The 27,998-nt window shown below is 38.3% G+C and overlaps 1 protein-coding gene across 3 annotated transcripts; it reads left to right on the forward strand.

Moving 5' to 3' along the window:
- The first annotated feature begins 456 nt into the window (after positions 1 to 456).
- On the forward strand, positions 457 to 27,985 carry LOC122019796 (putative glycerol-3-phosphate transporter 2). Of its 3 annotated transcripts, none has more exons than XM_042577327.1 (5): positions 457 to 730; positions 10,139 to 10,287; positions 25,361 to 25,984; positions 26,943 to 27,118; positions 27,235 to 27,985. In XM_042577327.1, the coding sequence occupies exons 3-5, from the start codon at positions 25,419 to 25,421 to the stop codon at positions 27,834 to 27,836; spliced, it is 1,344 nt and encodes a 447-aa protein (XP_042433261.1). In that variant the 5' UTR covers positions 457 to 730; positions 10,139 to 10,287; positions 25,361 to 25,418; the 3' UTR covers positions 27,837 to 27,985. The 3 variants fall into 3 exon arrangements, with proteins under 3 accessions (XP_042433261.1, XP_042433259.1, XP_042433260.1); XM_042577326.1 differs by lacking the exon at positions 457 to 730 and adding an exon at positions 8,894 to 10,053; XM_042577325.1 differs by lacking the exon at positions 10,139 to 10,287.
- The last annotated feature ends 13 nt before the right edge of the window (positions 27,986 to 27,998 follow it).

Below are 27,998 nucleotides of genomic sequence, written 5' to 3' on the forward strand. Positions count from 1 at the left end.
CATTTTTATTGATGAATTTGATCCTATTGAAATAATTCTAATTACTTTGGTGAAAAATATTTATATCACTTTGGTAAAGGAAAATTTAATCATTATTTTTAATTATAAAAATATAATGAAGGGTTTTTTATTTTTTAAGATTTGATTTGCATCATTAAATATATATGAGTGAGATATTGTTTTGATAATTTATTAAAAAAAAAAGGGTTTTTTTGTAGTTGTTATTCCTGTGTAAAATCACCTTTTAATTGTTCCAGTGTCCCTACTAATTTATCACGAAAAGGATAAATTATAAATAAATAATTACTGGCCATTAGTTGCTATTCAGGTTACTTCTTGTGCTGATTCATCTAATAAATTAAGAAACGCTTGCATCGTACACCCACCAGACAAATAAAAGTCATATGGATTTTGATTTCTGTGCCTTTATTTAGTTTTGCTTCTGAATACAGTAAAGTTAATTAACAAATCAGTATTTCCAAGTCGTGCTACGGTTTCTTCCTCGATTGTCGTTTCTCTCTTTTTTTTTTTTTTTTATTTGCCGTCTCCGATCTCGAGACCCAAATCTATCGCCATGGAATAGGTCGGAGCGGTTTCGTAGGCGTTGCCGTCGCAACTCAGCTAACTTTTTTTTTGTTCCCTTCAAAGTCCTCGTTTTGAAGCTTCTTATGAGGCACAGAGCTTGTTCCTCGCCTTGCGGGGTATCCTCCTTCACCCCCGGCAAAATGAAGTAATTCGTCCTTACATCTCTCGCCCTTTTTACATGTTTCAGTTTGTTTTTCTAATCTGCTTTGGATTATTACGACTCTCCTCAAGAATGTTGACTTCCTTTTGATTGGATTTGCGAAAATAGTGATTGTTCTTGAATCTTGATGCTGATTTAAAGCCCCAAAGTTTAAATGGGAGCAACTGCGTAATGCTTCTTTCATTTTTTTTTAAATGTTTCTTTGTTGGTTGAGATGGATTGGAATTAAGTTGCTGATATATGATCCAGCTAAAGTTGGAATTTTTGACGCCAGGGAAGATTCTATGGCATTAATGAGTTGATTTTGACTAATTATTTCGTAAGAACATGAAACTATGCAGCTTGCTGTTGCATAGCATTCTTGCGGAGTGTGCTTTATGCTGTCGAGTCTATTTAAGTTAGTTGGATTGCAAATATGGTGTCAGTGGATTTATATGCATGTTCAATTACTTTGTTGGTTGATTCAGATGCATTTACGTTTAAGGAATGTACCAAAAAGGATAGGGCATCACTACGGAAGTGGAGAAGGTTTTAATTCAAAAGTTAGGCTATAATTTCATCCTTCAATACCAGAAAAAGCACATAGCAGTGCCCTTTAATCTATTTTGATGTAGCTGTAAATGGATGAGTTTGTTGGCATACTGAAAATTAGGAAAGTTTGAATGCACAAAAGACAATCTATCCTTCTTAGATGATGCTTGACGCGTGAGAAAGTCATTCCAATATAATAAAGCACATTCTCATAATCTGAGGAATTTAAATGAAACCAGATGAAGTTTTGTTTCCATCTCAAAATTATTCTTAGATGGTCATTGAAATTCTCTATTTACCTTAAGGTGTTTGTAATTCTCTCATCATCATCCTATGGAAGCTAAAGAAAAGGTTCTGCTGGTTAGGTAGGGTAAATATATTTTTGGCTTCTAGCTTTTATTTAGTCGAATTGGGAACAATTTTAGATCCATAAGTACAAGTATAACTAGAGGCGAATGACCACAAACGGTCTCGGTAGTTAGATTTAAGATTCAGTTTCAGGGAGCCTTCATTCCATTGGAATGTGAAGGCACGACTAGAAGGGAGTGAATAGATAATGACAAATCATCGCAATCACAAACTCAAGACAATTGTTATATTCAAATGCATTTATAGATGATGTGTGAAATATGCAGCAGGAATTTAAATGAAAAACACAACAACTAGTACTAGCATAATTTTTTAACTTGGTTTGGACACCCTTCCTACTACATGGCTCGTGTCATGTTTGGTGTGAGCCATCCTCACAGAATATTCACTAGAAAATCAATTGAGCAAAAGTGCTCTTATACATTTTGTTGGATGAGGGAGGAATCTCGTTAAAAATATTTTCTTTATGATTAACATAAAATCGAATCAAGTAAGAATTGCAGCGGAAATAAAAAGAAAGTAGCACTAAAGACTCGGTTATTTTTACTTGGTTCGGAGCTCAGACGACTCTTACTCCAAAGCCCGCGATCTTTGACCGCTTTCGTTGGGCAATACTAATATTAGTTCTTCTGAAGAAGCAAGATTGTACAAGTATGATATGATGATAGTAACAGTTCTACTATCTTCAAAGAATAAGTGCAAGACAATATTAAAGTTACCAACAACAATTAAGTAGAGATGTAGCATAGTTGTTGGAGAATTCCTTGGAGCAGAGTTGTCGGAGCAGAGTTGTCGAAGCTTGCACAGACAGTCACAACAAGAGCAATGTAGATCGGATGAGAGAGTTGTGTCTAGCTCGGTTCTCGAGGGCTTCTTTTATAGGCAGAGTTCGGTCGACTGATCCTTTAGGTATACTAATGTCATGTCCCGAGGAGTCCCTGCTCGACAAATGGACAACATCTCCACCCTTATAACAACATATAGAACTTGGATACAATGTCACAAGGTAGTACAAGTATAGTATCTACAACCCACACGACTAGAATTAAACACAACGACGCAGTATAATATGTAGCCCACACGGTTAGAATAAAAACATGTGGAAGACATAAAGTAAAATATATAAACTAAAACAACTAATTGCAAGCCGGCCCGACTTGGCACAACAACAACAAAGCAAATACAAGATTCAAAGAGCTAAACTCCAAAATCGAGTCAAATTATTACAACAAGTCCACAAATTCATAATGCAAATAAAGCAGGAAGCAAAACTAGAAAATCATCCTCGGATGTGACGTGGGATTGTCAATCAGGATACTTCAAGTGACCTTGTACCATCTACTTGTTACTTGGCGAAAATAAAAGTACAAATAGGGGTGGTGAGTTTAAATGACTCAGCGGTATAAGACAGATAGTGCATGAACATAATATATCTAGAGATTCAAAGGTATATAGTCTCATGGGGAAATAATAGCAAGAATAATAGTGACATCATAGTAAATATCCATACCTGAATTCATATATTAAGTAATAGAAAGTTAGGTGTAAGTGAGGATCTGCAACAATACTGCTCATAACTACAAGAGCAATATATATGACATATACATACTGCCAATAAGTAAACCAATGTCGATGCACATGCAACAGACATATTTCAATCATATGTAACATATCACAGACATACAGATACAATAAATCAACAATATATGCAAACACAATATCATATGCATATGCATGGCATGGTCACTCCTGCCCACCCCTTAGCTACCATGACCCTGTGTGGTCAAGAGGTCGGGACAATGACAATTGTACAACACTCTAGCTACTACTACTCTTGAATGACCGAGTGGACAATTTGCATAGTAGCTGACTAGCTATATAACAACGGGGCCCCTGCTGCTCGCAATTCCAACTACCAATATCCATGAGTGGCCGAGTAGGCATGACAGGACAAACGACATATACTTCAGCTACCACTACCCCTAAGTGGTTGAGTGTGCGTCTCTGGCCAACGACTCTCTCAACTACAAGGGAGACATAGTTGTCGACATGCATACAATGATATGATGAGCAAGATGCGAATAGTCATCACCACAGATATATATAGCAATCAACTATGCTACAGTAAAATCAGTATGCTTAACAGAGTACATGTATATACAGCAATCAATGCGAGTAAACAAGGTATCTAGTATTTACTAAATATCATGGATAACAACGAGAGACTGTATAGATATCAAAACGATCATATCTAAGGTCAAGCATGTAAGTATCAAACTCAGGTAAAATATGAGTAGAGTCAAGGTAAATTCAGCAACTATCCAAATATAGCTCATGCACTAAGGTCAAAGTACTAAAGAAGTAAGGCAAGAAGTACCCGCCTTTATTTGTAGTTCGTTCCAATTGTCTTCAAGTCCATGAGATCACATCCAGCTTGAATCCTACCAATACAGAATACGACGCAAAACTAAGGATTTAAAATCAATATATCATCCTATTAATCCACTTACATTGATCAACATCTCACTAACCCCAATCCACTTAATCCATCAATTATTCATATTAATCCACAATTCTAATCACGAGACTGAAACAATCTAACATAGGAAATGCACAAGCATCAAATAAGGACCTTGATAGAGCAACCTCTGAGTGATCCCATTGAGATCCATGTTCGTCTTCTTTAGCTTAGGGTACATATCAACGTCTAAACGGTCACCGACAATCTCCCTTAATATCATACAATACTATCACTGTTGTTCAGGCATTTCACTCTATCAATTGAAGCAAATAGGATTTAATCCAACGTTAATTAATCCTTTACCCGAACTCACCGATAGCGGCTTAATAGTGGTCTGAAATTGCCAGAAGAGTTGCAATCCAGATATAATGAAAGTTGTCCAAATCCGATGAAGGGCGGTGAAATTACTAGATGGAGTGGCTGTGCTCGACTGAAAATAGGAAATAGGGAGGCGATTGCCTTAAGGACAGTGGCGGCCTCAGGTTAGCAACGAACGCTAGCTGGGTTCGGCATAAACGGTAAGAGCGACGACAATGGTTGTCCGAGCTTGGCATAGCCAAAGGGCATCGACGCATATGAAATCGACGGCTCTCACATGATCGACTACGACATTGATTTGGCCTTAAGTGAAGGGTCGGGGTCGGCGGTCAGCGATCTAGAGCAAAGATTAGGGCATAGGCGGTGAATCGGGAGGAGATAGTGATTAGGGCACGGGGAGGTGTAGCTTGCCGGCAGCCGACACGTTGATCGACCTCTGTTCGGGACCATCGTTCAGGGAGGAGAGGTAAAGGGCGATGTCTTGCTTGTGGCTAGAGAGGGGCTAGCGACAATGGATCGTGCGACGTCAGGCGGTGGCGCGAGGAGTTGGGGAGGATGAAGGATTGGGAGAAATGAGGGGAAGGACTTAGGTTTTGATTTTATATCTAGGTTAATCAAATATAACCTTTGGTTAAATTAAGTCAATCAACTCCTACTTAAATGGGTATTCCAAACAAGGTTTCCCTAAGTCTAATAGATCAATCCCTTTAAAACGTATCATACAGACTCCATTTAAATCTCAAAAAATTTCTAAAAAATCACAGAAAATGTTATAAGATTATTTCTCTAATAACACTTATTATTTAAGTATCGTATCTTACAACTGATACTTCTATCGGTTGACTGAACCTTGTGCCTTCTTTCTTTACGTTGATCCGAAATCTTGTGATTTTCATTGTTCAATCGACTAATAAAGCCTATCGGTCGACTGAACACTTGAATTACCATTCCAGCGAAGATTCGATCTCCTGTAACTTCCATTTTGGGTTCACTCGACTTATTCTCATTATCGGTCGACCGATCTGCCTGTTTGCCAAGTTCGCAAGTTATGCCATTTTGGCTTGATCAGTCGACCAATCCTATGGTTCGGTTGATCGAACCTTGGTCAACTTGGAACTCAGTTTTATCTGTAAAACAGATTTAGCACAAATACAATAATAATAGTGCTTTTGCAAAATAGAGTTATCCGGATATATTAATGTATAAACAAGATAGTAAGGACTTTGCTGATCTCAACGTAGAAACCTCCATCCTTTTCTTTAGTTGGATCAGCATCTAAAGTTTGTCCCTTATGGGACACAACCTCACTGCACTCCCTCCAGGAGCTTACCTCACTCATTTGTCAAACATCTAGTCCTCTAAATCTGTTTGGACTTTCTCTGCCCAGTGTCTGAATGCCTGATCCACTAAGACTTTTTCTGTAATTCTAAATTAGCACAATAACAAATAGTAGTGCAAAATAATATTGGTAAAACTATACTTAGGTTTACCAAAATTCACTGGTCTTATCGATCGCGGTCACACATGCTTGGAGTTTACTCTTCCAAGACTTCTCACTACCTTGGGTTACCTCCCCCTAGGTACCTAGGGTTACCTCCTCTAAGGTTCCATTGCCTGGCTCTAAAGTTCACTCCTCCAAGACTTTTCATTATCTAGGATTACCTTCCCCTAGGATTTTACTCTTTACCTAGGGTTTTCCTCTTTACCTAGGGTTACCTCTCCTAAGTACCTAGGGTTATCTCTCCTTAGAATTTTCCTCTTACAAGCATCAGGTCAAGGTGACTTGCTTGGACTTGCTAGTCGCTTGGTAGACTACTCACCACTTGCTAGTCATTTGATCAACCCTGACCTGATTAGACTTCTCAATTGACTATGTCAACCTTGACCAAGCTCCATTAAACATATTGTTAAATAACATCAAAATGAGGTCGATTGGACCAACACATTTTTCTATATCTTGAATCTCAAATATGCTTGCATACAAGAATACCCTTAGTTCAACACTAGGGCATATTTTCTTTTGAATACAACAACAACATCAACCAAGCCTTATCCCATTAGGTGGGGTCAACATTATTTTCTTTTGAATATATATATATATCTAAAACATGAATAAAAAAGAAATAAAATTTTTAATCTCACCCTAAAATCATAGATGAACCCTTAGGTAGGAGAGGGTTATCTCCATGAGAACTTGATGTACTACTGAAGTGTTGGGCATGGGAGAAGTCGCATACCTCACTTGTTTCTAGGAGAGGTTGCATCCAAGTGGAAGAAACGAGAAGTTGAAATATGATCCTGCTTATCGTCAAATGAGGAACATCCAAGTAGGTTATTAGGATTTGGTTTGCGACCATTGAAGAGCTCTTCATTTTGTAATTGCTCTTTCGACGGTGAGCTCGAATCTTCTGGCGACGAGCACGAATAACAGGATTCATCCTTGCAGATCACTGTAAGTTTTATTGTTTTTGTATTTTAGTATTTCATGCTTTTCAATTCCTTCATTGGTATCAAACCATTAGATTGGAATGCATGATTCCTATGCATTTGAAAATTCTTTTCTGCACTGTTAAAATCACAATATGTCACTGGGCAAAACCACGACTGAGTTGTGATCTGCGACCTTCGCTAGGCCTTGAACGAAGCAGCCAAACCCACGGAAATTTCCTCCGAAATCGGTAATAGGGTAAGCCACCGAGTTGCTTGCCGGTGACATCACTGCTACAGAGCAGCATGCTATGTCAGGCAGGGAAATCGTGGCCGGAGCCAGGCTCGTGTCACAGAGGTATGTCGACAACGACATACTAGATCCAGAGAAGGTTTCCCGTTTGGCCGGCGATGTTCCAGTGGCTGGGGGTGAGCTGAAAATAGTGTCTTGTAGTTTTTTTGTGTTAACGGCCAATAGCGTCGTCGTCGGGCCAAGAGAGTCCATCGCCGGAAAGGATCGGCGACCGCCCTAGTAGGCAGGTGATTGGCCATCGTGGCAGGCGACCGCTGTCGTAGTTGTGTGGAAGCGACTTGTGGCGTGGGCGTAGTAAAGAAAGTCGAACAAAATTACTATTTGAGAAAAAAATTGATATATAAAAAAATCAGTTTGGTTACTTTTTTTTTTTTGTTTAAATGTATGTTTAAAAAACACATTTTTTTTTATGCATGGCATAACACCATTATGAAAAAAAAACCTTTAATTATTTTTTTAATGTACATGGATATTAATTGTAATTGGGCTTATTAGATCACTAACTAGTTCATTGAACTAGACTAGGTTGGTTTAACAAGACCAATTTGGTTCACTTACACCCTGGTCTTGGTCAAACCATTAGTTGTTTTAACTAAACCAGTTTGGTCCAAATCAGAATTGGTCTAATCCAAAGATTAATTAATTGGGCTTGGATCAGATATGATCAAATGACCAAATTTGTTCTATTGGGTCAAATTTGATAAAATGGGTTAGACTTATTCTAATGGGTCAGACTTAATCCAATAGGTATTGGTTTGATCAAACGGAGCTGAGTTTGATCAATAAGTTTTAGATTGACTTAAATGAGCTTAGATTCAATAATAGCAAAACATAGGTATAGAAGATCCCTGTCTAATTAGATTAGTTTTAACGAGGACAATGGATCAAGCTTAGGATTTGGATTCCCAATCGACCGGTCTAATGGGTTCAGTCGACTTAGACTCCTGAAAATCGAGAAGATTTATTTATTCTTGATTAATAATGTTGGTTCTATATATGTATAAATTGAATTAAGCCGGTTTTGTACTGGTTAGTCGGTTTTGTACTGACTTATTTAATTTTAATTTACATATGACACGGATGATTACCACCTTAACTCATCATGAAGTGCGACGAAATGAGCGACGAGAGCAAATTCAGGAGATCGAGTATAACCTTGTTTATGGAGTCGATGGACACATTTGATGGCTCGATGGATTATTCTAGAAACTTGAGCGGGAAGCGTTTCCCGTCCTCGACAATTACTGAATTTGGGCTTTGATACATTCATTGTCGGTGTATCCCAAGGTGGTAGTAGACTGTATGGGGGCACCATAAAGAATGCTTCACATATTCAGAGTTATGTGAGGAACTGCTTCACCATATGGATGAAGAGGATCCTGAAAAGTTTGAGGAAGTTCTTGAAGAGGATCCGATTGTAGATCCAATGGAGAATCTTGAAGTTGTCCTACCCGAGATTGCCCCAAATAAGTCCAGGTTGAAAGAGATAATGTTGGTTGCTACACTAGTGTCTGTCCTAGTGGAGTGGTGTTAACCTATCTAGTTTGTTAGAGTTTTGTTATTGTTACTGTTGTTGCGTATAAACAGTATTAGTCCGTTTAGGTTAGGTGAGTTTGTTATATGTTAACAATATGCAACATATTTATGTTAATGAGATGTTCATTCATATGTATATTTATGCTTATTACTCTACATAATGCATGATAAATGATTAATGCAGATACTCTTTGATTAGTTCATTATGATTATAATTATAAATGATTAGTTCATTTAATTAAAGAAAAAGGTGAATAATGATGAAGTTCACTAGATGGGGTGTATGCAATATAATCCATCAATGATAGTCAGATTGGAAAATACAAATAATGAGTGGAAATATAATTATCACTTGATTTTGTAAACTAATTCAAATTTATATTGAGTTGATAAAATATTACGTACATGTAATATATAATGAATATCTAAATAATTTGTTTATTTATGGTAGATTATGGCAACCTAGAACAGTATAGCTGAACTCAATATGGGAGAAAAACTTAATGGAGAAAACTATAAAATCTAGCACCTCAGGATATATAGTATGTACTTGAAGAACAAGAAGTTCTTGAAGCTATAAATCAGGTTATGGTAGAACCTATAGATGATCCCACTGCACATAGCAAACAAGATCTTGATGCCTATAAGGCATGGAAGAAAAAATACTCCACTGCAAAGGGCATATTGTTTAGTTCAATGGTTGATGACCTAACTTTTAAGTATGAGTCGTATCTTTCGGCTCACGCAGTCTGGGTAGTCCTTAAGGAGAAATATAGTGGAGTAAGTCTGAGCAAGCTTCTATAGCTGACGATCAAGTTTAACAGTTACAAGAAGCGTCCGAATGTTTCGATGGTTCAACATCTCAAGGAGACGTCGAACATGATTCAGAAGTTTAAAATTGCTGGTCATGAGTTGACCAATGTATAACAAGTTCAAACAGTTATTCGTTCCGTTTCAAATTCTTGTAGACCATGAAGCAAACCCTAACTTATAGTAAAAGTATCAAGACTTTCATTGATGTCTCACACCATGTAGAATTGGAGGTGGAGAAAGAGAATCCCCAAGGATTTTTGGATTGGCCTATGTGGCCATCGGTTTTGTTGGATCATCTGGATCTAAGAAAAAAAAATGATTTAAGAAGGGGAAGGGAAAGAAGCAAGAAGCTGATACTGTGGGGCAGGTATAATCAAGAAGAAGGGAAAGAAGATTGGAGTGAAACCTAAAAGCAAGTTGACTTGCTTTAATTGTGATAAGAAAGGTCACTTCGTTCGGGAGTGCACTGAGCCGAAAAAGGTAAATCTAAGTACATCTTCTTTTCTTAAGCATTTTGTTGCTAGTTTAGTATTGTTAGCTGATTCTTATCTTTTGTGGATTATAGATTCGAGAGTAACCAACCATGTAACTCGGAAGTGAGTTACATTTGTAGAGTACCGTCGGGTTCCAGCTGACAACAAATGGATCTATGTGGTAAATAATTCAAGGTTGAAGTCAAAGGAGTCAGCACTTGCAAACTCAACCTCCATAGTGGTAGTGTTTTGTTTCTACATGATATCCTGTATGCTCCTGAAATTTGACCGAATCTTGTTTCTGTTACATGTCTTCTTGATTTAGGGTATTGTATTAATTTTTACAGCCGATATGTTGAACTTAAGATTGATTTGATATTAATTGAATATGATTTTTAAACAAATAGTTTTATCGTTCTTGATGTAGAACTAGATGTTAATTGTGCTATTAAGGATTGTTTTTCGAACATTGCTCTAACTAGTGATGCAGGTATAATTAATGAGGTTTGTGTTACGCTACCGCAAGAGCATGATTACGTCATCAGTAATATAAAAGATCGTTAAACCCACAGGGCTGATTATAAGCACCAGTGATGATCTCTCACAGAGAATTAGCTAAATAATTGACGGTTAAAAGTTACGCGCTAAGTAAAGGGAAATAGATTGAGAAGAGGAAAGAGAGAGGAGGAAACTTGGCTTGGGGAAATGTTCTAGGGGTTCGGTTTCATTGTGATGTTTATTAATATATCATGGTCCACCAATTGCTATCCTCAATTAATATGTACTTGTAGGAAGTTAGATTTATTACCGGCTCTCCCATGCAGTGGTTAAGTCGGCATGCTATTTGGATCGATATCCCTTGCTATTAAACAGAAGTCATTCCTATGATCTTCGGTAACGAGTCACCCCTGTCAAGGGCCCTCGGTCATAAATCAAAAGAACACACTCATACTCAATTAACTATAGAGATAAAGATAACAATTATGTGCAATTCCCTACTTCTTTATGGGGATTTGCTTTTCCTTTTAAGGTGCTTCCCTAAACATCCTGAAACGGTTTACCCTTGTCACTAGGACCCCTCGGTCATACAATCTAGGGCATCCCCTCTACGGGATCAGCAATTCCACACAAACATCCAATCAAACATAAGAATTAAGTTCAAGCACAACAAATTCACATAAGATCAAATAGATACAAGGCATGATAATGTCATCTAGATAGGAAATTGGCATATCCATGAGTTCTTACATCAATCCATACCTCAATTACTCCCTTAATCATAAAATAATAGATCTATTCCATGGTAAGAAGAAAATGATCCAAAGACATAAGGATTGAAAGCATCCAAACCCAACAAGAAGAAGAAGGGAGAAGAATGCTTATTCGGTTGCATCGAGTGAGCTCTATATTTAATCCTTTGCTTACGGAATCGATGTGATGTTGGAAACAACCTCGGATCGTCGAACGGAGAGTGTGGAGAACGTAGATCGTCACCAAGATGGATCTCCCAAAGGGAGAACCTTCTTCCTCTTGAAAAGGGAAAGAGATCCCATTATATAGTGTTGGGCACGAATCTGGCATGACCTGTGCCACGGTCGTGTGGTATCCACACGGCCACCTTCTTCTTAGCTTCGGGTTAGGTGGCACGACCGTGTGAATTCACATAGCTGTGTCTTGCTTGGTCTCTGGACAGGTGGCACGGTCGTGTGAAGTCACATGGCCGTATTCTGCTCTTCCTCTAGTAGGCCACACAGTCGTGTGAAGACACACGACCATGGCCTTTTCCTTCTCTACTTCTTTGACACGGCCGTGTGGATTCACACGGCCAGAGTCTTCTGTCCTCGTTTGCTCTTCAGATCGTCTACGAGCGCTGTTTTCGCCCCAAAAGTGACAATAGAAAACACACAAAACGCAGATCTCCGACAAAAAAGAGTAATTATGTTGAAAGTATGATAAGAGGTATAGAAATGCACAAATAAAGTACATGAATGTACGTCAAAACATGCATAAAAGTGTATATGATCTATGCATATCAGTTTGGCATGATAGATTAGGACACATAGGATAATAACGTATAAATCAATTGGCTAAAGAGGGTCTATTAGGCACTCGGGCTAAGATTCACTTGTCTATATGTGAGCATTGTCTTGCTGGAAAACCAACTAAGAAACCTTTTGGTAAGTCTAATAGAGTCGAGTCACCATTGCATTAATTCATTCGTGTGATCTAATGAATGTGAAGGCTAGACATGGAGCTTCTTGTTTCATTACATTTATTGTTGATTTCTTTCGTTTCGGTCATGTGTATTTGATTTCTCATAAATTTGAAGTATTGGATTGCTTCATTCTGTTGGGTTTTTCGGGCCGCGAAAACCGCTTTTTCGCGTCGCGGAAACCCCGAATCACCCTAGCCAACGGATCTCGTGCGAAGAAAAATTCGAAAACATACGAGTACGAGTTACAAAACTTCTAGATCTACATGATAAAGATCTTTACCATTGTTGCGTGCCCTTTTGCGTATCCCGCTCGTCCTAGGTATGCCGGATCTCGAAGTTGTCAATGTAGACAACTCTCTACACGTATCCACACGAACACACTAGGTGGAGGTGACCAAAAATCAAGGTGTGCTAGCACCTATGTGGTTCGGCCAAGGAAGGAGGAGAGGGAGAGCTTGAGAGGAAGAAGATGCAATAATACAACTTGAATGAAAAATGAATCCATTTCATTCAAAAATGTGGCCGGCCACTTCTCCATGTGTAACCCCAAATTAATTGCATTAATTGCAATTAATGTGAAGCCATTAAAGAGAATGACTTTGTAACTTCCATGAGGTGACACCCATGATGATGTGGAGTAACATCATTGGTCCACATCAATGCCAACTCACCAATGAGGTGGCATAAAGTCAAGTCAAACTTGACTTTTAATCTTCCTCTCAAGTCAAGTCAAACTTGACCAAATCTCTTCTATGGTTGATCGAATCCAACCATTTGATTCAAGCCAACTTAATATAATGAATCTAATTCATTTAATTAAATTGATTCAATGAGTCAAAATCTAAATTAGACTCATTGAACACATGAATCAACTTGAGTCGAACTCAAGTTAGCCCAATTAGGATTACTCTTAATCCAATTTAATTCATCAAATGAATCTAATCCTCTTGGTTCATCATATGAACCTAATCTCCATCTAATTGTCCTTAGTGTATGACCCTATAGGTTCTTGTAATGTTGGCAATGCCCCTAAACCCATTTAGAGCATAAGTAATGAGCGGTATCTAGCAACACATCATTACTACCCGAGTTACAAGAATGTCGAGATCCGACATCACCTTGTGACTACTAATCGTGACTCTCAAAATATGACAAATGTCCTTCTATCCTGACATCTAGATCGATCAACGCGTAGGCATGTATCATCCTCCCGACCAATCTAAATCTTGAACTCAAGTAGACTCACTAAATCAAATGAGCTCAATATCCTATATCGACTCATTTGGGCATGACTTCGTGGTCTCACTCTATCGAGAATACCGATGTCTCTCGTCATATAGGAGGATAGATCCCATCTACATCACATCCCTCTGCGTAATTTGTTATATACCCAATAATCGCCTTTATAGTTACGGGTGACGACGAAACCAAAGTACATAACCCCTTATGGGGATCCATGGTGACTTCGGTCCAAGGACTAGTAGTCATACTAATAGCTGAGAAAGTATATGACACTCATATAACGATCCACGATACTTTCTCACGGCGGGTCATTCAATATACATTCTCCAATGTATACCCACGTGTCAACTTGATATCTCTATATCCATGACTGAGATCAAGTCATCGAGTTGACTTACATGCTAGTCTTATCGCATTAACATTGTCACTGAATGTTCAGAATGATTAAGAGTAGTGTTCCTATATCATCTCACTATCGGTTCAACTAACCGATTAATATAGTGAGAACCATCTACTCGAGGACATTATTATACTTAGTTTATTGGCCACCAATAATCAAAATCCAAATGCCTTTATTTATATAGAATATGATACGATAAGTCCAAAATACAATCATGAATGATTGGCTCTAACTCTAGCTAACAATCTCCCACCAGCACTAATCAAACAGGCTCTAAGCCCAAATGACCTAGTGACCATCATGCTCTTCCCGCCAAAGTCTTGGTCAAGGATCTGCGATGTTAGCCTCAAGGTATCAAGAATCTTCACATCTCCTCTCTCACGATCTCTCGAATGAGATGGGCCAGTAGTATGTGTTTGGTCCGGTGTAGCGAGGTTCCTTCGTCTTATAGCTCCATCACATAGAGCTCAATGAGGTCAAGAATGCTAGAACCACCCCAAGTTCAGATGAACTTGCGGATCCAAATCGCCTCACGCCTCGACGCAAAGAATGATTTCGCAGAATCACCATCGTATCCTCGCTCGAACTCTTCCAATGACAACACCACTATTAATGCAAAATACGAACCCGATCACGATCTATAATCATCCTGGGTCTTGAAGCTAGCATTCAGTAACCCTTTACTAGCTCATCATCGCCTCCATATATCAAGAAATATTCTTTAGTCCTTCTCAAGTACTTAAGAATATTCTTAACCGCTATCCAATGACTTTCACCTGGATCTGCTCGTCATGCACAAAGCATACGAGACATCGGTCGAGTACATAAGATGGCGCATACGATCGATCCTACGGTCAAGCATAAAGGATCGATCCACGTGCGGTCTCTCCTCTCTAAGAGGGACCTTGAGTCTTCGAAGACTCACGCCGTGGGCGGAAATCCCTTCTTGGAGTTCTGCATGGCAAACCGAAGGAGTACTTGTCAATGTATGTACTCGACTTCAGCCAAACAATCTCTTAGATCTATCTCTATGGATCTGTATCCTAGAATACGGGATGCCTCACCTAAGTCCTTCATCGAGAAGCAACTCCTTAGTCGGTCCTTGACAGACGTGGATGTTCTTTCCAACGATGAGTAGCGTCATCCACATACAATACGAGGTAGACAACTATATCCCTACAACCTTCTTGAAGACCAAGGCTCGTCTTCGCTCTTGATGAAACCAAACTGTTTGATTGCATCATCGAATCGAAGATTCCGAGAAGCTTGCTTAGTCCATAAATGGACTTATGCAGATTCTACTAGTATGATGTGGATCTACAAAACCCTCGGGTTGTGTCACGTACACATCCTCAGCGTGTTTCATTCGAAACGCTTTGACATCCATTCGCCATATCTCATAGTAGGTCGCAATAGCAAGTACGATCCGAATGGACTTAAACATCGCATCGGAGAAAAGGTCTCATCATAGTCAATACCATGAATCGCTTGAAACCTTTAGCTACCAAGCGACCCTTATAAATAAGTCCATCCACGTCTTTCTCTTAAAGACCCACTGCACCCTATGGGTTTTACCCCTTCAGTGGATCAACCAAAGTCCAAACTTGGTTGGTGTACATGGATTCCATCTCGGATCTCATGGCCTCTAGCCATTTCTCTCATCACAGCTTCCGATGGGTGGTAGGCTCATCCTCTATGAGCACAACGTCATCGTGGTCGATAAGAGAAATGAGTATCTCTCGTGACGACGTACCCTATCGGACCTGCGAAGAGGAATATCTACTTGAACTCGTTGTTGTTCCTCAACTCTCTTTGTGGAACAACATCATCCACAACACTTTGTGGTTCGATTCAACTTCCATCAGTGCTATTGTTCGCATCTCGAACTTCTTCAAGATCGAACGCTCTCCACTAGTCTTTCTAAACAAAGTCCCTTTCTAAAGACCCCGATCTCGCCACAACCACCTCACCGATCGAATGTAAAGCAATATCCTTAATTTCCTTGGGATATCTAATGAAATAGACTTGTCGGATTGGGTCCTAATTTATGCGAGACTCGACGTCGACGTAAGCCTCACAACCCCAAATCCTCACGAAAGACACCGGCATCTCTCCCAGTCTATATCCTATATGGTGTCTTTATCACGGCCTTAGGAACACTGTTGAGTATAAAGGCTGCTGTGTTCAGAGCATAGCCCCAAAGGTACGTGGGAAGATCTGACTCATCATAGATCGCACCATATCTAATAAGTGGTACGATTCCTCCTTTCGGATACACCATTCCACTATGGTGTTCCAGAGGAGTGAGTGGGATAGAATCCCACACTCAGATAGATAGTAACTTACGGCTAAGGTATTCTCCACCTCGATCCGATCAAGTATCTTAATACTCTTGTCGTTGGTTCCGTACTTCATTCTTTGAACTTTTCAAAGGACTCGACTTACGTGTCATCAAGTACATATAATCATATCTAAAGTCATTAGTAAACGTGATGAAGTACCTATAACTCTCGCAGTGACATCGAAAGGGCCACATACATCACTACGAATGAGTCCTAACAAATCGATCGCTCTCTCGCTATGCCCATTAAAGGGGTTCTTGGTCATCTTGCCTCGTAGGCATGACTCACATATCTCGTATGATTCTAAATCAAATGAGTCCAGCAAACCATCCTTATGGTGGGATAGCGCTTGTCATTTATACGACCTAGCGATAGTGCCAGAGGTTCGTGTCATTTGACTTGAACCTCTTGGTATTTATGTTATAGATAGGCTCTCAAGATCTAGAATATAGTCTTATCGGAGGTGCACTACTGATAGAACATATCGTTTAAATAGATGGAACAACATTTGTTCTTTATTATAAACGAAAATCCTTTCTTGTCCAAACAAGAAACGAAATTATGTTCTTAGTCAAGGCACATAACAACAATCATCTAATTCTAGTACAAGCTCGGAGGGAAGAGATAGATGGTAAGTTCCTACAACAATAGAAGCAACCCGTGCTCCATTGCCTACTCGTAGGTCTATCTCACCCTTCGTCAATGCCCTGCTATTTCTCAGCACTTGTACAAATGTGCGAAGCACATCCGGGATCTAATACCCACGATGAAGAAATAGAGGTTGACTTCTATACATGTATACCCAAGTAGAAATCTTATTTCTCTTCTTCTTAAGATCTTCCGGTATTCTTTGAGTTCCTCTTCCAGTGCCTTACTTGTCCTTGATATAGGTGACAAAGATGTTCAACCATATCGTAGGCGCTCATCAACTCATGTTGCTTCAAGCTCGAGTTCGTGGTCATGAGCGTAAGACAGACACATCTAATCGCGCCATCTCGATGCTTCTTAAGCATCTCGCCCGCTGGCGGTGGCGTGAGGAGCCTCCGAATGGCTGCCCGAACGCATACCACGTCCCGAGTAAGAACTATTCTCATACTCCCGCAGTCCAGGAAATTTGCTCCGTTGAGCTTGTCCTTCTTAAGGACGAACGCAGAGAGAAGATGTTCGTGTTCGACGTCATGACAATTCTACAACAGAAATAAATGCGAAATAAGTATCATATTCTTAATCATTTAATTAGGCCTTTAACTAAATGATGCTCCCACCGAATTCTATAATTCACGGGACAAGATCCACATCATACTAACCTCGAGTTAGCTTTGGCTAATACGCCAAGACTTAGTATGATTGGTAGGTAACGATTACCAATTACATCTCTACGCAACTCTTGTTTATAGGATGAAATCGCATTTATATTAAAACTCGAGTTAGCTTTGGCTAAGCCCGAGAATTAATATAAATGTGATTTTTCCCTACCTTTTCAACCATTGGAAGAATGTACATAGTTGTACTCGATCCAACCGAGTAAACTAGGAATACTCAATCTAATTGAGTTTGTACTCGCCGATGCAGGGACCAAGATTGTCCCTCCGCACCCTACCAAGATAGTATGTGTTGCTCGGCTTTGGACAACATCATGCGATCGAGGTAGTGGTAGGTATCACGGCATGGTAGGCATTTTGAGTTGTCGTGATTTAGATCTAATCTAAATGATGTTGTATCATATACACGAAATAGATCTAATCTAATCTAATCGAAGGGTGCATCATGTGCACGATTTAGATCTAATCTAATCGCTAGGCACTAATTAACTACTTAATTAAACATGCATCACATACATATAAGTAATTAATTAAATTTTATGATTAGTCATGGCCCTACTACGATCTTCTCAAGCCAATGAGAAGATCGGATGGTCAACCTAAGGTCAACTTCTCAAGCGCCTTCCTTTTGACCACCTTGTGTTGCTCGCGCCTTCCTCGTAACTCCGTCTCGAGTGGACCTTCCACAGCTCCAAATTTGTACATTACAATTTTTGAAACTCGAGTTACATTCGAGTCTAAATCTAATTTACAACCAGAATAATAGAAAGGCACGACGCGCAGGTCGCGAAAATAAAATAAAAATAAAATACAAGCACTCACATCACATAACGGCACGCAGACCGTATTATGAATTACAACACAATTGTCCAATCGAATTGGGTCTTTGGGCCATGACTATCACAAAATTAATATATAATTCAAAATTATATATTTCTGTAATTTTTCTATAATTTTTCATAATTTTACAGATTTTATGAGTAAATTTTTCCCGTCGGTCCCGATTAGCGATTTCGGGCGCAATCGCGGAGCAAATCCCCTTGCGGGGTTAGGGGCAGTACCCCTACCCGCGATCTAACCATCGCGAGTTGCTCCTAAGCGATCCAAGAGCACCTTATCCCGCTGTCCCGCGGTCGAAACGATACCGCTCCTAGCTAACACATTCGTTATATGAACTAAGTTGAGAATCAAACGAAATGTAAAGTTAAGACTTTACGCATATAGTGTGGGAGGGGGGGGGGAATATTTGTTTGATATGTTCAAGACAATATGTAATGATAGAGGGATTATTAGACATCTGACAATCCTTGGAGCTCCATAACAAAATAGGATAGCTAAAAGAAGAAATAGGATTCTTTTTGAAATGGTTAAGTGTATGATGACGCAGGCCAATTTGCCAATCTCCTATTGGGGAGATGCATTATTAGCTGCAACCTATATACTTAACAAAGTATCTTCAAAATCAGTTCCATCTACCTCATATGAACAATGGAAAGACAGAAAATCAGATTGTAGTAATCTGAGACCTTGGGGGTTAGCTGCCTATGTTCATGATAGTTTTCACAAGTATGGAAAACTAGGACCTAAGGGTAAGAAATATATCTTTATTAGATATTCTGAGACCTCTAAAGGTTATGTTTTCATAGGTGAGTAAAAAGATGAAACCATCTCCGAAATATATTCGAGAGATGCGACTTTTCTCGAAACAGAGTTCTCAACAAGAGATAATGTTGATAAAAGTGTTCCTCTATTTGAGGAGGATGAGATATTATCAACAAGAGAGGTGTCAAAAAGGATGCCTGAGTCTAGTCAATCGAGTGGAAGTGATTTGCCAAGATAAAAGTGTTCCTCTATTTGAGGAGGATGAGATATTATCAACAAGAGAGGTGTCAAAAAGGATGCCTGAGTCTAGTCAACCGAGTGGAAGTGATTTGCCAAGTCATGAGTTGACTTCTTAACAGCCCAACTTACAAAGAAGTGTTCGTATAATCAAACCTAAAAAGAGATTTGATATTGAGAATGAGACATTGATGACACTCCTATGATGATGAACCTTAATCTATGGAGGAAGCATTGGGATGTAGAGTTAGTGAAAAGTGGAAAGCTGCAATGGTTGAAGAGATGGAGTCTATGAATCAAAATCATGTTTGGGACTTAGTCGATCTTTCTCTGGGCTGAAAGACTATTGGGAATAAGTGGATTCTCAAGATAAAGAGGAAAGCTAATGGATCGATTAACAGATACAAAGCTCGTTTGGTTGCAAAAGGATATTACTCAAATGGAGGGTATTGACTTTGAAGAGACATTTTCTCTCGTAGTGAAATTTGTGTCAATACGAGTTATTTTAGTCTTTGTGGCACATTATGACTTGGAATTATATCATATGGATGTAAAAACTGCTTTCTTTAACAATATACTTGACGAGGAAATCTATATGATTCAGCCAAAAGGTTTCATTACCGAAGGCCAAGAGAAGAAAGTATGTAGACATAAAAAATCTATATATAGGCAAAAACAAGCGTCAAGACAATGAAACATAAGCTTTAGCGGAGTCATTTTATCTTATGGTTTCGAGATGATCAATAAGGATCATTGCATTTTCCTGAAAAGGGAAAAAGGAAAGTATGTCATTTTATCATTATATGTTGATGATATGCTGATAACTGAAAATGACATAGGATATGTAAATGAAGTTAAGAAGTGACTATCATCATAATTTGATACAACGGATATGAGAGAAGCTAAGTACATCTTAGGGATGAAAATCATTAGAGATCATTCTAAAAGACTTTTGAATCTGTTACAAGAGTCTTATATAAATAAGATGTTATATCATTTCAGCATGTCTAATTGCAACGTAATATATACACATATTGTGAAAGGTACTGTTTTGAGCAAGAGTATGAGTCCCAAAACTCATGAGAAAATAGCTGAGATGAACAAAAAATCATATGTCAGTGCTATTGGTAATTTGATGTGTATACGTTCCGATATCAGCTATGTTGTTGGCTTAACCAAGATACTGGAAGGAGGTGAAAAGGATATTCGGATATCTGAAAGCGATAACAGATTATTGTCTTTGTTTTCAAGGATCAAATAACAGTCTGAAAGGCTATTCAGATGTAGATTGGGTTGGGGATGATAGAAAATTCACATCAAGCTATGCGTTCTTGTTGAATGGTAGCGTCATCTCATGGAGCAGTAAGAAACAGGCTTGTGTAGCTTTGTCAACTATGGAAGCTAAATATGTGGCATGTTTAGTGGCTGTGCAAGAAGCAGTCTGGTTAAGAAGGTTCCTGAAGCATATGAAGATTGCTGAGGACAGATTTGTGAAGCATTTGAAAATTGTTGAGGACTAGAAGTCCATTTACAATGTCCTGTGACAGTTAAGCTGCAATAACTTTCACAGCAAAGGTAAACATATAGAAATTAAGTATAATTTTGTAAAGAATATTGTGGCTAAAAGGAAGGCAATTCTTGAGTATGCCCCTACACTTGTAGATCCTTTTACTAAGCCAATGACTAGAGAGTCACTTAGAGAACATGTAAAGTCTTTAAGACTTTGTAGAATGTAACAATATTGACAATCAGATATTGTGATTTGATTGTGTGATTTGCCATAATTTATTTATTGTATATGTTGTTTTTATTATATTCATATAAGATCTCAGTGAACATGTTGGCAGGTTGAGATTGGTCCACTCACATGGACAATTATCTTTGTTTGTAAGTACAAATAAAGGTAAAACTGTCACTTATGGGACATCTTACTTAGAACAGAGACATATTCATAAATTAAGGTCGTCTTGATAATTGTGTCAAGATAAGATTAGTTATGTATTAATAATGATCGAAGTAAATGAACCCACCATTTACTAAACGTGTTGGAAGTCAGATTTGAATTCATGAGTTGAATTTAGGATTAAACATTAGGTATGTCTAGATCAAAATCCGTATGATGTTAAATTTGAGGAAAGCTTACTCTCTTTTTTATAAAGAGGATAATTTCGTAGCATGTGATTCATACCACATGTGCTATTGCGACAATAAGGGTAGTAGGAGAATGGATCTCTGCTTCTCCACTATGTAAGACCCTTGAGATTATAAATTAATCTCAGTTTTGCCCTAAGTGACTATTTAGTTGTTTACTTAAAGTTTTATTAGTGACTGCAACTTTAGTATGTTTCTAGCTATGGATGATTCGGTCTATGGAGCATAACTAGGAAAGCGACGGCTTAGAATGAATATATTCTAGCTAAAAAGGAAGATTAAATAGATTTACATCTTTTGATGTTATTCACTAGTCGATCCATTTTTGTTATGTATAGAAATGATTGTGAATATTGAATATGGAGCATGCTCTTGACATAATAGTCATTATGAGGGATTAAAGATGCTATTGATGTAAATAAAGATTTTTTAATCTGGATAAATAGTAAGATATGGATATCTCCAAGATAATGGTTGTGCCAGAGATTGGATGTTTCTTAGATAATGGATATGTACCACCAAGAGAGAGACTATTCACTCGGAGAGCAGCTATGTAAGATGCAACAATCTTTTTAACGACTATCGCTCAGTGTGCTGCCGCACGAACCATTTTCTCTAAGTATGAATTGGATGTTCTGATTTAGTCTTTGTGAGTAAACTCTTATATAGTTTGACTTATTTAGTCTTTGTGACTAACTAGTCTTAGTGGTTTGACTTGGACGAGTGGGAGATGTTGGATGGGGTAGAAGTTACAAAAACTGCCTATATACGTCACTTGTATATAGCCCACATACCTCACTTGTTTCTAGGGAGAGATTGTGTCCAAGTGGAAGAAATGAGAAGTAGAAATCTGATCTTGCTTATCGTCAAAAGAGGAACATTCAAGGAGACTATTGGGATTTGGTTTGTGACCATTGAAGAGCTCTTCATTTTGTAATTGCTCTTCCGACGGCGAACACGAAAGTTTTACGGTTTTCGTATTTTAGTATTTCATGCATTTCAATTCCTTCATGAAGCCTTGATCACACAAAAAAAAACCCTTGAAAGAGTTCTTGTTAAATTAAATTGAAAGGATAACCATAGAGGATGATGATCACTATCTCCAGACCACTTTCGAAAAGCTATAAATAAGATCTCCAATGAATACTTATGGACCATATTTGTCAAGATTTAGAATTTCTGTTGAGCGGAGAACCAGTGATTACAAGAGAAAGGCCGTTATGTGGCACAGGCACAGGGAAACAATGCTCATGCTGGGGCTGAGATATCAAGGAGGAAAGCTTGCTGAAAAAAATATAGTTTGAAGTGGCGTACAGGGGCAGGAAAAGTGGCATGGAGAAAGGGAGAGGTTGTACTGCTATTATTACCCAATTCACAATGCTCCTCACACTAGAAAAACCAGAACTGATGAAATGAACTGTGTGATCCAAGTGAAGAATAACGTAGTATTGTTCAATGAAAAGAATACTACTTACATTATATATAGGACCATAAACCATAACTTGGTTAAAAAACATCTCATTTAGGACTAAACTATATATTGTAACAGTTTCCACTTCCCAACAAAGAATCTAAGTTTTATTCTCTTACTAGTTTCCACTTTCCAACAAGAATCTATGTTGTTTTTTTCTTCTAATCACTATATTGACAATGATATTATCTGCTATTAAATTTCTTGAAATATCTTTGAAGGTTGAATTGTAATAAAATTTGCACTACTTGAGACTCTTTAAACCCCCGTTAATTGAACCCTAGCTGAAAGCTAAGGATTTTCTGAAGCCATATATTTTGGTTCATCTATTCTACTTAGCAATTGAAGGGGAGCCTTGACGTAATGGTAAAGTTGTTGTCATGTGACCAAAAGGTCACGGGTTCGAATTCTAGAAACAGTCTCTTGTAAAAAGTAGGGTGAGACTGCGTACAATGGATCCTTCCCCGGGACCCCACATGGCGGGAGCTTCGTGCACCGGGTTGCCCTTTATTCTACTTGGCAATTGAAACTCTCTTGTATAATTTTTTTTAGAAATTTTGCTTCTGGATAATATTTCTGGATAATAATTTTTTTTAGAAATTTTGCTTCTGGATAATATTTCTCCCTTTATTCTACACTCCTAATCAAGGTTTAAAATCTTCACCCGTGCTGAGGTTTCGGTCCCAGACCGGAACGATACGGTTTCGGTATCGTATTGTGCCGTGCCGATATGGTTTTGGTATTTTTTATTTATATATAGTAATTATTAGATAAATATATTTATTGTGTATAATTTAAAAATAAGTTATATATTGATTTTATATAAGTTCACCATTATTAAACAACTTCATATTGTTAGAAAAAATAATTAAATATAGTTTTTTTAAAAAAAAATTATCTATCAATAACTAAAATTAAAATTGATACATCATAATATTATAATATGTTATATTACTAATACTAAAAGGAGTGACGTGAATCAAATTCAAGGGTTCTTGTCATATTTTGCTTAAATAACCTTTATAGTTCTTCAATCTCCAGATTAAATAATTATAATTATATAAATTAATACAAAATACTATTTTATATATAATCAGATAAATTAACTATTTATTTATTTAATAATTTAAATAATATAAATTTGAAATAGTAAAAAAATTTAGAATATCAATTAAACATTAAAATAGTAAAAAAATACAAAATAATTAAACAATATATAAGAATATAAATTTGATTTATTAGAATTTTTATAATTTTTTTAGAATTTTAAAATAAAATTTAAAACAGTACAAATAATTTCAGAATATTATTTAATAAAATTTATTAATTTTTTAAAAAATTTAAATATATTTTTTATATTTTATTAGGATAATTTAATTAAGGTTTATGAAAGTCTCTTTAAAATATCACAGTTAGGTGGGAATTGTTTGATTTAATTAGGGTTAATTTTCTACAGTAACGCCACACCCATGACACGCGCACCCGCGACTACGACGCATCGACTACCGCGACGCGCTCGCGACCTGCGGATGCCTCCGACTGAGCCGGAAGAGTCCGGCGACATCTCCGGCGGCACCGAAGGTGTCCCGCGACTCTTTCGGCGCCACTGGAAGCGTCCAACAATGCTCTCGGTGCTGCCAGAAATGTCACGTCGCGACGCCTCCGGTGCCTGCGACGATGAAATCGTCGCAGGCCTGGTGCCGGTTTCAGTGTGCGTGCGGAATGGTAAGTTTCGCCCGTTCCGCCGGCAGAGAACGAAATTTTGAGCCGTGCTCCTAACAGATAATTACTCAGTTTTAGTTTACTAAACACCATATGATTGGGATTCATTTGAGCTTTATTTACCTTAGACATTTATGTGTCTTTCATCAAATACCATCCTATACTATTTTAGTGTGTTATATATACACAGTTCTGATACGTTGCACACCCCGAGTCCAGGTGACGACTGAGTGGGATTCCAAGCACTCGGATCACTTCTGGCCCCGAGTGCTCGAAATTGACTCGGGGTAGCTGTTCAGTCATCTAATTGAGAGTCTTGTTGTTTATATATGACTGCTCTTTTATAAGCATTATCCCACACATGATCAAGGACTATTTTTCAAAATTTTCCATTTTCTTTCTATCAGTAAGTTTTCTTTTATGGTTATAAAGTTGTAACATTTCCTTCTGGAGGATCATTTTTGCTCTAGACAACAATAAGTCAGCTACCATGCCATTGTCTTCTTTTATGAACTGCATATGCACTAGAATAATTTTCATGTCAGAAAACAAATACAGATTGGAAGTTTAATTGTTACCCAAAGCTTAACATTATTGTTTATTAAAACAGGTCAAGGAGGATATTTGGATTCTCTGTGTCTCTCATTCTCATCAACCTTGCTTCTATTATGGAGCGTGCCGATGAGAGTCTATTACCAGCAGTTTATAAAGAAGTTAGTCAGGCCTTCAATGCTGGTCCTATTGAGCTCGGATACCTTACTTTCATACTAAAGTTTGTTCAGTCAATAGCATGTCCTGTGGCAGGCGTGCTAGTCCTTTATCATGACCGCCCTGTTGTTTTGGCAATGGGTACTGCCTTCTGGGCTTTGTCCACAGCTGCAGTTGGTTTGAGCCAGCGTTTTGAGCAGGCTGCATTTTGGAGGGCAATAAATGGGTTTGGGTTGGCCATTGTCATACCTGCACTGCAATCATTCATCGCAGATAGTTATATGGACGGTGTGCGTGGTACTGGATTTGGCTTGTTAAGCCTTGTAGGTGCAGTAGGGGGTATCGGAGGTGGTGTTCTGGCTACAATTATGGCTGGACACGAGTATTGGGGAATACCAGGATGGCGTTTTGCTTTCATCATGATGGCATCAGTGAGCTTGCTGATTGGAGCTCTGGTATATCTGTTTGTTGTTGAACCTAGGAAAGATCCTTTGGCTGCTCATGGTGCTGATGATGACACTGAAAGGTAAGATACAATTTTGACCTATTCAGTTTCATCAGTCTGCTTTTCTAATTCTTCTTGATTCTTTCTGCATTTTCTCAGTTCCCAGTTGGCCATTGTTGCTTGATAAAATCCAAGTAATCCTTCATTTAACTTGGAACTCGTAAGGTGTTCTGCAAAGTTTCACTAATTAATTTTTGATTCTTGTTAAGACCTAGCATGGAATGATAACTTTTGAATTCAACGATATGAACTGCCTACCGTGAACTAAGCTAATTCATTTTGATCCTTTCAGTCCTAGTTTTTTATAATAAAAAAGCTGACAAGTAATTTAGAAAAATGTTATTGCGAGGTGAAACCTCAGGAGGCCATTTTTATGCAAATTGACTGAGACTCTGGATCATTGAGGCACTGTCAGATTTGAGAACGGCGCCTACACGGTTTTGCTATTACTAAAAAATCCATAGCTTGACGGGAAATCTTTTTGAGTTCTATATAAGGCTTTAAAGCTTTTTCGTACTCATCATCAAAAACCCAATTATCATTGACAATGGATCTACTTTTCTTCATAGGGTTAATTTCTATTGCAATCTTACCTTCATACTCATATCTCCGGATTCAGTTTCTGATTCCGGAAGGACATTTGGTTTAGTTCTTTTGCTTGACATCCAAATTTACAGTTATAATATTTGACTAAATATGCATCAAGACTTAGGAACGGATATAGATGGATAGATCATGCCGACAACATTTCCAACTTTTGCTTACGCTTCTATTTATGCAAATTGTGTTTCAACCAAAAAATTTAAGAAATCTTCTTTGTTCTAATGCCTAATTCCTGAGACGTGCTGATGGTGCTTATTGTAGCATGGATTCTTGATTACTGTATCGACCGAGTGATTATCTTCGATGCTGCATAAGAAAATGTCAGCTTTCTCTGCTAGTTTGCAAATTAACTTACTAAAAAATGCATATTTTCCAGGGCCATCCTGGTTCCGAAAGGTACCGTAACTGTATCTTCGATCTGGAGTAATTCCTGGTTAGCAATGAAATCTGTGATGAGAGTGCATACATTTCAGATCATTGTCCTTCAAGGCATTGTTGGTTCATTACCATGGACAGCCATGGTTTTCTTCACAATGTGGTTTGAATTGATAGGTACGATCGAGCAGAATACAGTGCACTAGAATCCTTCAGAATTCTAACAAATTATCTGATCTTCACTTATGAATTCTCTGTTCACATGATACTTTTTTTTTAATCTTATCTTGAAGGATTCGACAATAACAGCTCAGCTGCGTTAAACAGCTTTTTCGCCGTCGGATGTGCTTTGGGTTCCTTCCTAGGGGGATACATAGCTGACAGCATCTCCAAGTACTACCCTGACTCGGGCCGAGTTATGTGCGCTCAATTCAGTGCCTTCATGGGCATTCCTTTTTCTTGGATTCTTCTTACTCGAATCGAGCAGTCTGTAGAAAACTGGAATGCTTTTGCCGTCACACTGTTCTTCATGGGCTTATGCATTAGCTGGTGTGCCTCTTGCGCCAACAACCCCATGTTTGCAGAGGTTGTCCCACCCAAGCACCGCACAATGATTTATGCATTTGATCGAGCATTCGAGGGATCGTTCGCCTCATTTGCAGCACCAGCAGTAGGTTACCTTACCGAGAAGATTTATGGTTATGATCCAAAATCATTCGAGACATCAGGCGGCTCCGCTCAAGGTGCATTAGCACTATCAAAGGGTCTTCTGGTGATGACTATCATTCCTTTCGGCTTGTGTAGCTTATTTTACAGCCCCCTCTATGTGATATTTAAGCTCGATCGGGATCGCGCTAAGGTGGCCTGTTCAAAGGAGCTAGAAATGATCTCGTAGAAAGACAGTAGCAACTTCGCGAGCTTAGTGTAGATGATGATTTAGTCGAATGCACTGGAAATCTTTCATTTATATGACACGTTTGTAATAAGTTCGAAGTTTTGACCCCCTTTCATTTGTATTTATCTCATCTTAACCATTCTAGTTCACTTAAATGTTAAA

This window comes from Zingiber officinale, chromosome 9A (genome assembly GCF_018446385.1).
Source record: "Zingiber officinale cultivar Zhangliang chromosome 9A, Zo_v1.1, whole genome shotgun sequence".
Taxonomy (NCBI): domain Eukaryota; kingdom Viridiplantae; phylum Streptophyta; class Magnoliopsida; order Zingiberales; family Zingiberaceae; genus Zingiber; species Zingiber officinale.